This window comes from Lolium rigidum, chromosome 7 (assembly GCF_022539505.1).
Source record: "Lolium rigidum isolate FL_2022 chromosome 7, APGP_CSIRO_Lrig_0.1, whole genome shotgun sequence".
Taxonomy (NCBI): domain Eukaryota; kingdom Viridiplantae; phylum Streptophyta; class Magnoliopsida; order Poales; family Poaceae; genus Lolium; species Lolium rigidum.
Window position 1 is genome coordinate 327,202,562 of NC_061514.1, and position 16,983 is coordinate 327,219,544.

A 16,983-nucleotide genomic window follows, 5' to 3' on the forward strand; every position below is an offset into this window, starting at 1 on the left:
ACCTGTAAATACCGATGAAAGTTCTCCCATAATTTTTTGAGCCGCAATGCCAAGGCTGCGTGCATGCACGCAACCATTAAAACAGTCATTTAACATCAGCAAGAGTACCAATACCAGTATGTCAGGAAATAACAACCGACTAGCTTTGTCATCGTCGATGGAGAGCCAAGAGTACGAATCACCATTGTCGATGACGTAGCAGCCAAGACAAAAACTGCAAGGATAATCCTCCTCGCGGAAACAATGACAAAAGATCCAAAATCGATCTAGCGAAGCAAGATCTGAAGGTCCATACCTAGATGATTGTAATCTTTCAACACCACCATTGACGTTGGGAAGGAGATCTCGTCGTCGAACGAAAGCCCGAAGATCACTTATTGCAGACGATGCCATCCCCATTGAGAGAAAACCAACAAGAAGACGACTACCAAAATCCTAACATAATCTACTGAAAACACTACTTTTATTGAAAACTCCACGCATAGATCGGGTTCCCCACTCCTCCTGACGCCGGCAAAGCCGACCGGAGGAGGGGGAACCGATCTTTGAAGGAGGCTGAAGTGGAGGTGGTTAGGTTTTTGAGAGGCACGACTGTCTTTTTCCGACGTTACCAGGCTTGATCATCGATGCTACCCAGGCTGAACCGGTTACCTTAAGCTAATTAATTTCTAAGTGCATGGATGTGCTAGGAGAAATTATCTCGGAGCCCTTTGGGCTGCTCACACAGGTTAACCACTATGATTTCATCTCCCGTTTCAATCGCATAGTTACAGAGAGAGCGATCTGAGTGCAAGGTATTCTGTCCAATCAATCAGTCCCTAATCTCCAAGCTCTCCTACCTCCGCGCCAACAAAAAATTGAACTCTCTTCTCTCCAAACAGAGTCTATAAGTACAAGGGCATGGTCACACCGTGAGCGGCAGCGCGTGCGTGACTTGTGACTCCGCTATGCCAGCAGCGAGGCAACCACCAATAACTGCATGCATCCTAGCTAGTAGTCGGCGAGGAAAGGAGATGAGTTGGCATGCCGATGATGGCGTGTATTTCACACGTTCGTTGGGAACCCCAAGAGGAAGGTATGATGCGCACAACAGCAAGTTTTCCCTCAGAAAGAAACCAAGGTTTATCGAACCAGGAGGAGCCAAGAAGCACGTTGAAGGTTGATGGCGGCGGGATGTAGTGCGGCGCAACACCGTAGATTCCGGCGCCAACGTGGAACCCGCACAACACAACCAAAGTACTTTGCCCCAACGAAACAGCTGGAGGTTGTCAATCTCACCGGCTTGCTGTAACAAAGGATTAACCGAATTGTGTGGAAGATGATTGTTTGCAGAGAAAACCGTAGAAACAAGTATTGCAGCAGATTTGTATTTCAGTATTAAAAGAATGGACCGGGGTCCACACTTCACTAGAGGTGTCTCTCCCATAAGATAAAAGCATGTTGGGTGAACAAATTACAGTCGGGCAATTGACAAATAGAGAGGGCATAACAATGCACATACATGTCATGATAAGTATAGTGAGATTTAATTGGGCATTATGACAAAGTACATAGACCGCCATCCAACTGCATCTATGCCTAAAAAGTCCACCTTCAGGTTATCATCCGAACCCCCTCCAGCATTAAGTTGCAAAGCAACAGACAATTGCATTAAGTATGGTGCGTAATGTAATCAATAACTACATCCTCGGACATAGCATCAATGTTTTATCCCTAGTGGCAACAGCACAACACAACCTTAGAACTTTCTCGCCACCTGTCCCAGTGTGTCAATGCAGCATGAACCCACTATCGAGCATAAATACTCCCTCTTGGAGTTACTAGCATCAACTTGGCCGGAGCCTCTACTAATAACGGAGAGCATGCAAGATCATAAACAACACATATGCAATAACTTGATAATTAACATAACATGGTATTCTCTATCCATCGGATCCCGACAAACACAACATAGAGAATTACGGATAGATGATCTTGATCATGTTAGGCAGCTCACAAGATCCAACAATGAAGCACAATGAGGAGAAGACAACCATCTAGCTACCGCTATGGACCCATAGTCCAGGGGTGAACTACTCACTCATCACTCCGGAGGCGACCATGGCGGTGTAGAGTCCTCCGGGAGATGAATCCCTCTCCGGCAGGGTGCCGGAGGAGATCTCCAGAATCCCCCGAGATGGGATCGGCGGCGGCGTCGTCTCGCAAGGTTTTCCGTATCGTGGTTTTTCGCATCGGGGGTTTTGCGACGGAGGCTTTAAGTAGGCGGAAGGGCGCAGTCGGAGGGCCGACGAGGGGCCCACACCATAGGGCGTCGCGGGCCCCCTTGGCCGCGCCGCCATGTGGTGTCTCCACCTCGTGGCCCCACTTCGTATGCTCTTCGGTCTTCGGAAGGTTCGTGGCAAAATAGGCCCCCGGGACTTGATTTCGTCCAATTCCGAGAATATTTCGTTACTAGGATTTCTGAAACCAAAAACAGCGAAAACAAAGAATCGGCACTTCGGCATCTTGTTAATAGGTTAGTTCCGTAAAATGCACGAATATGACATAAAGTGTGCATAAAACATGTAGGTATCATCAATAATATGGCATAGAACATAAGAAATTATCGATACGTCGGAGACGTATCAAGCATCCCCAAGCTTAGTTTCGCTCGTCCCGAGCAGGTAAAACGATAACAAACATAATTTCTGAAGTGACATGCCATCATAACCTTGATCATACTATTTGTAAACATATGTAGTGGATGCAGCGATCAAAACAATGGTAATGACATGAATAAACAAGGTGAATCATAAAGCAAAGACTTTTCATGAATAGTACTTCAAGACAAGCATCAATAAGTCTTGCATAAGAGTTAACTCATAAAGCAATAAATCAAAGTAAAGGTATTGAAGCAACACAAAGGAAGATTAAGTTTCAGCGGTTGCTTTCAACTTGTAACATGTATATCTCATGGATAATTGTCAACATAGAGTAATATAACAAGTACAATATGCAAGTATGTAGGAATCAATGCACAGCTTCACACAAGTGTTTGCTTCTTGAGATGGAGAGAGATAGGTGAACCGACTCAACATAAAAGTAAAGAGAATGGTCCTTCAAAGAGGAAAGCATCGATTGCTATATTTGTGCTAGAGCTTTTATTTTGAAAACATGAAACAATTTTGTCAACGGTAGTAATAAAGCATATGAGTTATGTAAATTATATCTTACAAGTTGCAAGCCTCATGCATAGTATACTAATAGTGCCCGCACCTTGTCCTAATTAGCTTGGACTACCGGATCTTTGCAATGCACATGTTTTAACCAAGTGTCACAATGGGGTACCTCCATGCCGCCTCGTACAAAGGTCTAAGGAGAAAGCTCGCATTTTGGATTTCTCGCTTTTGATTATTCTCAACTTAGACATCCATACCGGGACAACATGGACAACAGATAATGGACTCCTCTTTAATGCATAAGCATGTGGCAACAATTATTATTCTCATATGAGATTGAGGATATATGTCCAAAACTGAAACTTCCACCATGAATCATGGCTTTAGTTAGCGGCCCAAAGTTCTTCTCTAACAATATGCATGCTCCAACCATGAAGGTGGTAGATCTCTCTTACTTCGGACAAGACGGACATGCATAGCAACTCACATGATATTCAACAAAGAATAGTTGATGGCGTCCCTGAAACATGGTTATCGCACAACAAGCAACTTAATAAGAGATAAAGTGCATAAGTACATATTCAATACCACAATAGTTTTTAAGCTATTTGTCCCATGAGCTATATATTGTAAAGGTGAATGATGGAATTTTAAAGGTAGCACTCAAGCAATTTACTTTGGAATGGCGGATAAATACCATGTAGTAGGTAGGTATGGTGGATACAAATGGCATAGTGGTTGGCTCAAGTATTTTGGATGCATGAGAAGTATTCCCTCTCGATAGAAGGTTTAGGCTAGCACGGTTATTTGAAACAAACACAAGGATGAACGGTACAACAAAACTCACATAAAAGACATATTGTAAACATTATAAGACTCCATACCGTCTTCCTTGTTGTTCAAAACTCAATACTAGATGTTATCTAGACTCTAGAGAAACCAAATATGCAAACCAAATTAGCAAGCTCTAAGTGTTTCTTCATTAATGGGTGCAAAGTATATGATGCAAGAGCTTAAACATGAGCACAACAATTGCCAAGTATCAAATTATCCAAGACATTTTAGAGTTACTACATGTAGTATTTTCCAATTCCAACCATATAACAATTTAACGAAGAAGAAACTTCGCCATGAATACTATGAGTAGAGCCTAAGGACATACTTGTCCATATGCTACAGCGGAGCGTGTCTCTCTCCCATAAAGTGAATGATAGGATCCATTTTATTCAAACAAAACAAAAAACAAAAACAAACCGACGCTCCAAGCAAAGTACATAAGATGTGACGGAATAAAAATATAGTTTCAGGGGAGGAACCCGATAATGTTGTCGATGAAGAAGGGGATGCCTTGGGCATCCCCAAGCTTAGACGCTTGAGTCTTCTTATAATATGCAGGGGTGAACCATCGGGGCATCCCCAAGCTTAGAGCTTTCACTCTCCTTGATCATATTGCATCATACTCCTCTCTTGATCCTTGAAAACTTCCTCCACACCAAACTCGAAACAACTCATTAGAGGGTTAGTGCATAATAAAAATTAACATGTTCAGAGGTGACACAATCATTCTTAACACTTCTGGACATTGCATAAAGCTACTGGACATTAATGGATCAAAGAAATTCATCCAACATAGCAAAAGAGGCAATGCGAAAATAAAAGGCAGAATCTGTCAAAACAGAACAGTCCGTAAAGATGGATTTTATTAGGCCACCAGACTTGCTCAAATGAAAATGATCAAATTGAATGAAAGTTGCGTACATATCTGAGGATCATGCACGTAAATTGGCTTAATTTTCTGAGCTACCTACAGGGAGGTAGACCCAGATTCGTGACAGCAAAGAAATCTGGAACTGCGCAGTAATCCAAATCTAGTACTTACTTTACTATCAAAGACTTTACTTGGCACAACAAAACTCAAAACTAAGATAAGGAGAGGTTGCTACAGTAATAAACAACATACAAGACTCAAATATAAAACAAAAAAAATGCTGTAGTAAAAACATGGGTTGTCTCCCATAAGCGCTTTTCTTTAATGCCTTTCAGCTAGGCGCAGAAAGTGTGTATCAAGTGTTATCAAAAGATGGAGTATTGATATCATAAGCTCCCCCATTTGCAGTGGTATTAGGGGCTTTGTCAATTTTAGGCCTATAATAATATTTATTTGGTTTAGGGGCATACATAAACTTTTGCTCCTTTCCCACATAAGCTTTCTCTCTAAACTGTAAAGATGAAAAGGTTGAACCCAAGGTTCCCATAGCTTTTTCAAGTTCGCCAATCCTATTAATTTGATTATCATGGTCAACACAAGTTCCTAGGACACTAATTCTTCCATCAATTCCTCCTAAAATTTATCAAGTTTATCAGATTTAACAAGTAACATCTCCAACTTAGTTTCAACACTAAATTTTTTCTCTATGGTTTCCAATTTTTTCATAACAACCTCAAGGGAGGTTTCAATTTTAATTTCATTAACAGGTGGTGTTCCAAATAAACTCTCAATAATGCAACTAGCTTCTAAAGCGGGAGCACCTAGGAAGTTACCTCCCGCGAGACAATCAAGAACATCTCTATTCCAGCTAGAGATACCAACATAAAAATTCCTGAGTAGAATAGTGGTGGAGTGTTTCTTAGTGCACCTATTATGGGCATCACTAATTCTATACCAAGCATCTTTTAAACATTCTCCTCCTTGTTGCTTAAATGAACGAACTTCAACTTCAGGATTACTCATTTTAGCAGTAGTAAATAAAGCAAATTAGATAAAGTAAATGCAAGTAAACTAATTTTTTTGTGTTTTCGATATAGCAAACAAGATAGTAAATAAAGTAAAACTAGCAACTAATTTTTTTGTGTTTTGACATAAGTGCAGCAAACAAAGTAGTAAATAAAATAAAGCAAGACAAAAACAAAGTAAAGAGATTGAGAAGTGGAGACTCCCTTGCAGCGTGTCTTGATCTCCCGGCAACGGCGCCGTGAAAATATGCTTGATGGCGTGTATTTCACACGTTCGTTGGGAACCCCAAGAGGAAGGTATGATGCGCACAGCAGCAAGTTTTCCCTCGGAAAGAAACCAAGGTTTATCGAACCAGGAGGAGCCAAGAAGCACGTTGAAGGTTGATGGCGGCGGGATGTAGTGCGGCGCAACACCGGAGATTCCGGCGCCAACGTGGAACCTGCACAACACAACCAAAGTACTTTGCCCCAACGAAACAGTGAGGTTGTCAATCTCACCGGCTTGCTGTAACAAAGGATTAACCGAATTGTGTGGAAGATGATTGTTTGCAGAGAAAACAGTGAGAAACAAGTATTGCGACAGATTTGTATTTCAGTATTAAAAGAATGGACCGGGGTCCACAGTTCACTAGAGGTGTCTCTCCCATAAGATAAAAGCATGTTGGGTGAACAAATTACAGTCGGGCAATTGACAAATAGAGAGGGCATAACAATGCACATACATGTCATGATAAGTATAGTGAGATTTAATTGGGCATTACGACAAAGTACATAGACCGCCATCCAACCGCATCTATGCCTAAAAAGTCCACCTTCAGAGTTATCATCCGAACCCCTTCCAGATATTAAGTTGCAAAGCAACAAACAATTGCATTAAGTATGGTGCGTAATGTAATCAATAACTACATCCTCGGACATAGCATCAATGTTTTATCCCTAGTGGCAACAGCACAACACAACCTTAGAACTTTCATCACATCGTCTCGTGTGTCAATGCAGGCATGAACCCACTATCGAGCATAAATACTCCCTCTTGGAGTTACTAGCATCAACTTGGCCAGAGCCTCTACTAATAACGGAGAGCATGCAAGATCATAAACAACACATATGCAATAACTTGATAATTAACATAACATGGTATTCTCTATCCATCGGATCCCGACAAACACAACATAGAGAATTACAGATAGATGATCTTGATCATGTTAGGCAGCTCACAAGATCCAACAATGAAGCACAATGAGGAGAAGACAACCATCTAGCTACCGCTATGGACCCATAGTCCAGGGGTGAACTACTCACTCATCACTCCGGAGGCGACCATGGCGGTGTAGAGTCCTCCGGGAGATGAATCCCCTCTTCGGCAGGGTGCCGGAGGAGATCTCCGAATCCCCCGAGATGGGATCGGCGGCGGCGGCGTCTCGCAAGGTTTTCCGTATCGTGGTTTTTCGCATCGTGGGTTTCGCGACGGAGGCTTTAAGTAGGCGGAAGGGCGAGTCGGAGGGCCGACGAGGGGCCCACACCATAGGGCGGCGCGGCCCCCCTTGGCCGCGCCGCCTTGTGGTGTCGCCACCTCGTGGCCCCACTTCGTATGCTCTTCGGTCTTCTGGAAGGTTCGTGGCAAAATAGGCCCCTGGGACTTGATTTCGTCCAATTCCGAGAATATTTCGTTACTAGGATTTCTGAAACCAAAAACAGCAGAAAACAACAACTGGCACTTCGGCATCTTGTTAATAGGTTAGTTCCAGAAAATGCACGAATATGACATAAAGTGTGCATAAAACATGTAGGTATCATCAATAATATGGCATAGAATATAAGAAATTATCGATACGTCGGAGACGTATCAGCCGACAGGCTAGGCAACCACCAGTAACTCCGCTAGCTGTCCCAGAGGACTTGGCATGCCGACGGCGAGGTAAGCATATATATGTTGATTTGATTGGGTCCCATTTCCTATTTTTGGAGCTGATTCCTACCCAATCTTTCTCTCTTTGCGGGTGAGCTCCGTTAGTTCAAGATCTTCCTCCCAACCAGTTCTCATAGCGTTGTTTTGTCCGGCCAAGAAAAACAACTCCGTCCTGCACAATTCCTTTGATAATCAGTGATTAGGCAAAAAATTCTCATCCGAAAAGCCACGAAGAAATACGTTCTTAACATCTAACTGTCTTAGGCTCCACCCTTGAGACACGGGAATAGAGAAAACAAGCCTAACACTTGTAGCTTTAACAACATGACTAAATGTGTCCTCATAATCAATGACAGACCTTTACTTTTACTTTTGGTTTCCGATCCAGCCGACCGGCTAGGACTTTACTCAGGACCTGAAACGTTTCCACCTATTGATCGATACATCGTACATATAGGGCTCAACCAAGCAATCAACCGGTTGATCTATCGGTATGAAACGTCACGAGATCTCCCGATGCCCTGACCTATCACCCATACGGTCAGGTCCTCCTCTCGCTCTCACCGATCGCGATGATCTGTTGCCCTCCTGCGGTGCTGCTTGCTGGTCCACCGCAGTCCCAGTCCGGTAGTCCCCAATCACCCAATCTGCGTAGAAGATTAACACTGAAGGTAAGAACGCCCCGCCGCACTTCCTTTTAGAAATATAGAAATGACGGGTTTGATGCTTTTTTGAAGAATGCCAAGGATATTGCATCTGAACTCGGTGTAGAGTAATCATTCCGTGTAAAGTGGCATGCTTCTAGGACAAAGCAAATTGATGAAACTGAATGCGAGGAAGCAATCTGTCAAGCTGAGGAGGATTTTCAAGTTAACTATTGTTTGGTTATGGTCGATATGGTGACCACATCTTTGAAGAACATATTTAAAGAACTCCAATCGTTTAAAAGTATATTTGAGTTTTTAATGAGTTCCAGATCCTTGAAGGTATTGGATGGTCCTCAACTAAAAGAACATTGCACTAAATTTGCAAAAACTTTTACTCGGTCGGGTAAATCTAGTAAACCTGATACATGTGATGTTGAGTTGAATGCATTTATTTATGAGTTAAGTGTTATGAAGTTCACTTTGCCAAATACACTAATGTCCGCTTTGGAGATTTTTGAGTTTATCAGAAAAGCAGATTGTTATCCTAATATTGCTAGCGCTTATCGGATCTTATTTACTAACTGTTGCATTAGCTCAAAGAAGCTTTTCGAAGTACAAATTATTGAAGAACTATTTGAGATTTGTAATGTCTCAATAGATGTTAAATGGTTTGGCAACTCTACATATCGAGAAGAAGTTATTGGACGAGATTGATATTGATTCCATCGTCACTGGCTCTGCTTTTAGGAATTGGCGGAGAAAACTTTAAGGTATCATGTAAAAATTGTTATTTTTATATGAATATTGTATTTGGGTATACTTTAAAGTATTTATTTTTCATCGTCTCATACATGCGAAAAAATTGTAGTAAGAGGGGCCCAAAATTTTAGTTTCGCCCCGGGCCTCCGAAATCTCAGGACCGGGCCTAGCCGTGCTTTGTATCTTTCCATAGTGCCATCTGATCTGAATGCTTTGTGATTCTATAAACCCATCTACAATCAATGAGATTTTTGTTTAGGCTGGGAGGTACCAATTGCCATGTGTTATTGCTCACCAGTGCTTCATACTCTCATCTATGGCCTTTTTCCACTTCACATCTCCAAGTGCCTTACTCAAATTTTTGAGGTTCCCCTGTATCAGTATATTTTAGGGTACCATGTCAATGTTTTAGGGTTGAACTGTGCCCTCTTCCTGGGCTGGGCTACATGTTTATATAGGTGTTGAAAAGCCCTGTGCGTGGCATTATGTAGGGTGTATTATACTAGGTAGAGTACTACTCTATAATAGTATTATATATACAATGTATTACATGCACTAGTGGAAAACAGAGCTTTCGTGGAGGCCTTTTGTCACGGGCGCGCCTCGATCCGCGACAAATGGTCTGGCCACGTCGTCCCGAAACCCTTTGGAGTGGTCCGTGCCTTTTGTCGTGGCCTTTTGTCGCGGGCCGTATAACAACCCGCGACAAAAGGGGTCTAAGGGGTGGCGCCGGCTGCTGGCACCCCTTTTGTCGCGGATCGTAATACGGCCCGCGACAAAAGGGCCAGGCCTATATATACACACAGCCACCCCCCCACCCCACCTCCCTACATTTTTTTCCTTGGTGGTGAAAGGTGGAGGTGTATGCTAGCTCATTTTTCTTCATGTGCACAAGAGGTGTTTGATGAAATGTTTGCGTGGAATGTCACTTGATTTTATTTGATAAGATTTCTCCTCTTTTTGATCCTAAAAGGTTAGCAACTATTTTATCGGATACATAGTCCGTACAATACTAATTTTAGTAAGCTGATTGCATCTTATACATAAATGTACTTATGATGCAGATGAGTCATCCATGGATGTACAGTAACCGATGTGCTCCCGCTTTTAGAGAGGGCGTGAATTCTTTCCTGCTTGTGGCCGAGGCCAACAAGTCGAAGCAAGGTTTTATGTGCTCTCCATGACTGAAATGTAAGAACGAAAAGGATTACTCTTGCTCAAGAGACATTAGGAGCCGCCTACTTCGGTTCGGATTCATGTCCAGCTATAATGTTTGGATCAAGCACGGAGAAGAAGGGGTTATGATGGAAGACGGCGATGAAGAAGAAGATAACGATGACCAGTACCGATCTATGTTCTCTGAATTCTACGATGATACCGCAATGGAAGACAATGAAGAAGACGGAGGTGAAGAACGGGCACCAGATGATCCTGTTCTCCACTAGTGATGGTTTAACATACAGTTTCAGCAACGCCCACAATAGGTATAACGGTAGAGAGGGGGCGGACGCTAGATACATGAAGTACCTGACGGGAGAGAGGAGGAACAAGATGAATACCTTCACCATAAACCCATATTCCTTATCGTGATTGCATTTCTACTGTATGTGATCGTAATTTAGATGACTACTTCATTTCTTAACCTAGCAAGCTCACTAGCTATTAGATAGAGACGTACTCATCCAATTTTGTAATAACTTTCTCACTTGTCTATTTCGATTAACATCAAGCTCACCTGCTGACGACGTCAGTGACGGGGCGGGCACGTACAAGCCCAGGAAGCAAACGGCGAGCAGGAGTGCTATGGAGATGGGCAAAGCCTTGCTGTGCGAGCTGCTGCGCGCGTCACGCGGAGCAAATGCGCTGTCTACCTCTTTTATTCTCTGCCTGATTCGTCTGCATCTTGTTGCGAGCCGCAACGCAAGCAAGAGAGTCGCCGCCGTGGGTTCGTGGTCATTTACTCCATCAATCGTACTACTACCTCCGATTCATGTTATGATGAAGCATGCATATAGTAAAAAAAATTTATCAAAAATCGCGTCCACCTGATTCCCAAAGATCCTTGTTGACTCATGTATTTTCCAAAATGCTCGTCTATTTCCTTGGATCTCAACCATCGTTACTGCCGATCGACTAGAAATACACCACTCCATCGATTACCTCTCGCCATGCTCAAAATTTTGACACAAACCATACTTAATTTCTATACATATTTTTGGATCAAAGAGCAACTGATCACTGCCAGCTATTGATATAAGAATTCAACCTCAAACCTAACACAACAACGTAACAAATCTACGTATAAGTTCAAGCCACCATCGACTCCCGGCTGATATAATCACTCAACAGCAACAACAGAAAAGCACACATCATGCAACGAAGGCAAGCTAACATGGAACAGACTTACTCAAGGCTGCGAGGTAGGTACATACATATATGTGTACATACACAGTTGGCCCCTACACAGTTACATGGAACCAGAAGTAAAACGATAAAAGCGGAATTGTCGACAAATTTTAACAGACACTTCATCTAGCATCTGGTATTCCTGGGTCACATTTTATGCCTTGCCGGACTCCTCGCAGCCTGGTGGCTTGAAGGCGATGAAGCTGACGCACTGCACCTGACGGATGTTGTCGAAACCGATGATGCGGACATAGGCGTCAGGGTACTCCTTCTTGACCTCCTCCACCTCCTTGAGGACCTGGGCGGCGTCAGTGCAGCCGAACATGGGCAGCTTCCACATTGTCCAGTACCTGCCGTCGTAGTATCCGGGAGTGCTCCCGAACTCACGGAAGATGAAGCCAACCTTGCTGAACTCCAAGCAGGGAACCCATTTGGAGCGGATCAAAAAGTCGATCTGCTTCAGGAGGGCCTCGGGCGAGAGCGGTGGCAGGTAAGATAGGGTCTCGAATTTCTTGATGCCCTCAATCGGCCACACCTGAATTGTTGATCAGAACACATATACATGAGATGGATGTCAGCTCAATATTTGGTGCGGAGTGAATTGGACTGTCAATAAAACTCGTGCATTTACTACTTTAAAGATGCACATACCTGCATGCACCTGATCCTTCCACCGTTGCTGACGCTGCCGAGGCTGGCGGCGCTGCGGCGGCTGACGGGGAGGCCAGCGGTGGACTTGAGGCCCTGGAAGGGTGCCACGGTGGTAGTGGCCGAGGAAGCCATCACGGCAGGGGCCATTGTAGTGCGCACCTAGCTAGCTGCCTAGTTGTATATGCTTTACTAAGAAGAGGAGGAGGCAGGGGTGCACAATCGCCGGGTCACCCACGGTGTATATATTGCTAGATATGCCCAGCTCTGTTCCATTCCATTCATTCGAGATATGGTGTGGGTGGCTGTGGTGTTTGCCTCCTGCAAGGTGCCTTATCTGTCCGGATCAGGGGAAGAGGGATGGCCGTCGGATACATATCTGTGCTCCAGATTTCTGTCGTACATGTCATTGACTGGTCGCCACATACTTATCTACATTACTGGGGTCTCAGAGCTTCCATCAGCTGTCTACCAAATGCACAACCAGAGCCAGAACGTCTTGACAAAATAGCAGATGGGCATGGTCAAGTCTGGAACATCTGCACAACGCTCTCCAACAGCAGCAACATATCGAGGAATAGGAGAAAAAATTTGACCTTTGGGTGGCTGCTGTGAGAACGGCCGCGTCCAACGGATCCGTACCGTCGAGGGACTCCGCGAGGACGCCGGCGAAGCTGTACAAGCAGCGTCGCGGGAAGCGACGGCGCAGGTTGTCGAGGTCGTGAGCGGTGTCGGAGGGGGGAACTCACCGGAGAAACGGCACCGGAATCCCGCGGCCAGGCGCGCGACGCAGTCCGGCAAGATCGACGGAGCCGCGCGCGCCGGCGAGCAAACTGGCCGCACCGCCATGGGCCGCCGCCTTTCTTGTCGAGGAGAAATGTGTGGTTAGGGTTAAAGCATCTCCACTCGTCTCCCCACAGAGCCCCCACAGCCACTTTTTTTTCAACCGGACGGTAAAAAACGGCCCAGTCAGGCCTCCGGTTCCTCGTTTTGGTCCGGATTTGAGCCTATTTTCGTCCGGACTCCCCATGCCATCCTCGGTTTCCCGGGGGGTCTCCCGGGGACTCCGGATGAAGCTAAACCAACCGCTCACGTCCACGTGTCTCCTCTTTCGTCCGGATTCCCCGAGCCATCCTCTTTTTCCCCGAGAAACGCCGCTTGGGGAGCACACGACTGGGAAACTACTCCTCCCCACGCCAAATCTTCCTCCAATCCGGACAAAAATTTCGCCGGATTTGGACGTGGGAAGCGCCAACGAGTGGGGATGCTCTTAGGACTCGTCTGATTTTGTTCCACCTGGGATCAACCTCGGCTCTTCCGCTTAAGAAAAAAACGGCCCCTCTGTCGGTATGCTTGGCTGACTTTCGCTATGGCTTATGGCCTAAGTTCTCTACTTCTTGCGACTTCTTTTACTTTGTCTTAAAATAAAACAATAATAATACCGGTTGCTCAAAAAATATACCGGTCCACATGGGCACCAGTGATCTTGTTGTTTTTAAAAATAAAAATCATATTTTTCAGTTTCAAAAAAAATGGAAAAAATCCACACATAGTCAATGATGTATCCCACAAATATGCAAAAAAATCAATTTCAAATACTTAATAGTCTGAGGTACACAAAAATGATAAAATTGTAGATCTGAGTAGTCATTTTCAAATCTCCAAAACATATCAGATTTTATCAATTTTGTCTAGCTCAAAATAAAAAGAATTTCGGATTGGGATTTTGCATGATCGTGGAATGTATCAATGACAGTCTTCAGAATTATTTTCATGATTTTTATAACTTGTAGAAATATTTTTCATTTTTTTAACATAGCGAGAGCACTGGAGCTCGGGAGCTAAAAACACTTTTCGTATATTATTTACTTTCTGTTTTGTTGATCTGCTAACGAGGAACAAAGCTCTTAACTCCTCCTCACGTTCTCCGATTCCAGTCTAGAAACACCATAAGTTCAAAACATAAGTTGGAACATACTCCATCCGTCCACAAATAAATGTACTTCTAGCTTTTGTATTAAGTTAAACATTTTAAGTTTTGACCAACCGTGGAAAAAAAAAAGTAGCAACATATATGATGAGATTTTAGTATAATTTAAAACTACAATTCAAAACGAATCTCGGGATACTAAATTAGTATCATAAATGCTGCCCTATATATTTGGTCAAAATTTAAAGAGTTTGACTAAACATAAAATCTAGATGTACACTTATTTGCGGACGAATGGAGTAGCTCTTAGCGTATGGAGGTAAACCATGGAGAGGACGGTTCTTGTACAATACCAATGATTTTTTAAAAAAATATATATCTATTTTCCTTTAGTTCCATAAATATTACATGTTTTCCAATTATTTCAAAACTATTACACCGTCGGGCTAGCCTAACCCGACTAGTACCTTTTGGGCTAGGAAAATCCGAAAGACCTAGATTTTGTGGGCCCTCTCATGTGACAGAACACACTTTTAGCCACCTTTCGGGTTGTTCTTCCCAAACAATTCACATGACCGTGTAAAAGAGCACCACGGGAACCCGCCGAGGGGCCGACGGCCGGCAGCCGTCGGCACAACGTACGCTGCCGTCGGCACAGAGCTCGTGCCGGACGGCCGCCGTCAGCACAGGCCATGTCGACGGCTGCCGTCGGCACACCGCCGTCGGCACAATATCGCCTCGGCACAGCCCCTGCCGCTCGCCGGCACGGACTCTGCCGTCGCGCACGGCGTCCAGCCCGACGTCGGTCGACAACGCCGTCGGCACAAGTAGCCGTCGGCACAGTCCGAGTGGGGCCCATCGAGCGTCTAACGGCCGTTAGGCCAGGAAGGGAGTTGTGCCGACGGCCAGGCCGTCGGCCCAGCTCGCTGTGCTCGGACGGCCCGGAGCCGCCACGCGTCCACGGCCCCTTTCGTCCGTGCCGACGGCCAGTCGTCGCACGCACAGTCTCCTCGCCATTTGGCACGGCTAGGGGCTGTGCCGACGGCTATGCCGTCGGCACAGCACTTTACCATTTGGTTTCCCGCGCTTTTCCTGGTCCAGGACACAGCAAGCACAAGCAAATAATCATCACAAATGGCAGTAATATACATTGAAATGCATCACAAATGTAGCACATCACATAATCATCATCGTCATCATATCAAATGTAGCAACAACATCATCGTGATACAAATATGTAGCATGTAGCACACACGATCATCATACACCGTCGACACATGGCACACATGATCGACGCACACCCGCTAGACACCTAGCTAAGGGGGAACTAAGATCAGGGGGTCCAACCAAGTTCCTGACTTGTAAATTCAGGCGTCCGGCCTTTGTCAAGGTAGACCGAAGTAGAACCATGGCCTGAACCATCGCCGCAGGAGAAAAACCCGAAGCACCGGGAGAATGGCGGCCGGGTGCATCGGTGTGCCCTCGCGCGACGAACCAGGAGAGGGTCGGTTCCGCGAACTTCCCGTGCCCTACATGTTTGACAAGAGTTAGCATCTTAGACATGCGAAAGGAAAGCGGTGAAAGCAGCTTAGACAATGGTTAGGCACAGGACTTACCGGAGTCCGTGCGTAGTATGTGGCCGCGAAAGCTTCCCTTGATGGGCACACTGGAGTCGGCCCCGGCCTAGCTGGCTCCTCGGCCGGAAGTGCGATCCTCTCTCCGAGTCAAGAAGAACGTCCCGAGCGCCCGCAAGATAGTTTAGATGTCAAGCGCCGCAGATATAAAAAAGGGGAGGTGGGACTTGTCATGTCTTCGAACCATAAAAGATTGGAACTTACACGACTCGTCGCCTCCCGGTACTCTTCCCAAGCCGCTCTCTTGAGGTCCCACTCGCTACAACCGTCAAGTACTTCTCATAAGCGGCCGCGTAGGCGGCCTCAAAGTGAGCCTACAATTTCCAAGAAAAGGAGTCATGTCAATTTAGCCATTCAGGGATGAATGTTGGAAAGAAGATGGAAATGAGAAAACTTACATCCGTACGACGGTGTCGAGGAGGCGCGACCGGTGGGTCGCCGGTGGTGAGGGTAGACCTGATCCGCGTGAGGGTCCTCTCGCGGCTTGATCACCCCACTAAGAAGCTTCGTGCGGCCATGCTCCGCGCCGCTCCCCGCCACCATAATCGTCGTCAAGTCGGTCTCCTGCTCAATAGGATCATCCACCTCCGGATGAAGACCCTTGAACACCGAGCAGTACTTCTCCAACTCCTCTTCGGCATAGCCGAAGTACTCGGGCAGCGAGGGCTGAGGCTGGCTCGGATCGGGCTGCTTCGGCTTCATCTTCCGCCACCCTCCCACCTCGGTGAGAGGCTCCCCGAGTTCCGCCTCCCGCACGAGCAAGATAAATGTTATGTGTATCAAGTAGTAATATGAGGGGAAATAAATGCAAGTTGTTCCATGTATATATGTACCTTGTGCTTCCTGTAGCGCTCAGTGCTGCGGCTTCCCGCACTGTGTGTTCCTCCAGTGCCCCGGTTTGCCTTGTTGCGCGCGCTCTTGGCGTTGAAGTCGGCTGATGAGGACATCCCTACCTCACTACTACCTCCGTCATTAACAAACGAAGATGAACCTGCTGTGAAGCTCAAGTCCAATGAAGTTCGGATTGGACCAATTACAAGAGCTCGTGCGAAGCTACTTAATCAACAGGTGAACTTGTTCCTAAACGATACTTTGATTGATGAGAACTTTATACTGCCTAAGTCCTATTACTTATGTATCATCGGGTATCAAGAGGAGA

General features: G+C 45.3%; 1 protein-coding gene across 1 annotated transcript; it reads right to left on the reverse strand.

Moving 5' to 3' along the window:
* Positions 1 to 11,594: 11,594 nt before the first annotated feature.
* LOC124674363 (ribulose bisphosphate carboxylase small subunit, chloroplastic 1-like) lies at positions 11,595 to 12,425 on the reverse strand. The gene is made up of 2 exons (XM_047210404.1): positions 12,264 to 12,425; positions 11,595 to 12,147 (listed from the first exon to the last, which is right to left on the reverse strand). Exons 1-2 carry the CDS (start codon positions 12,408 to 12,410, stop codon positions 11,767 to 11,769), a joined length of 528 nt encoding a protein of 175 aa, XP_047066360.1. The 5' UTR covers positions 12,411 to 12,425; the 3' UTR covers positions 11,595 to 11,766.
* Between the last annotated feature and the right edge of the window lie 4,558 nt (positions 12,426 to 16,983).

What these genes read in the sequence shown, in the direction of transcription:
- LOC124674363 (XM_047210404.1), bottom strand. Translation starts at nt 12,410, where the DNA reads ATGGCCCCTGCCGTGATGGCTTCCTCGGCCACTACCACCGTGGCACCC. An exon ending in GAAGGATCAGGTGCATGCAG is followed by an intron (nt 12,148 to 12,263) that starts GTATGTGCATCT and finishes TCAACAATTCAG; the next exon opens with GTGTGGCCGATTGAGGGCAT.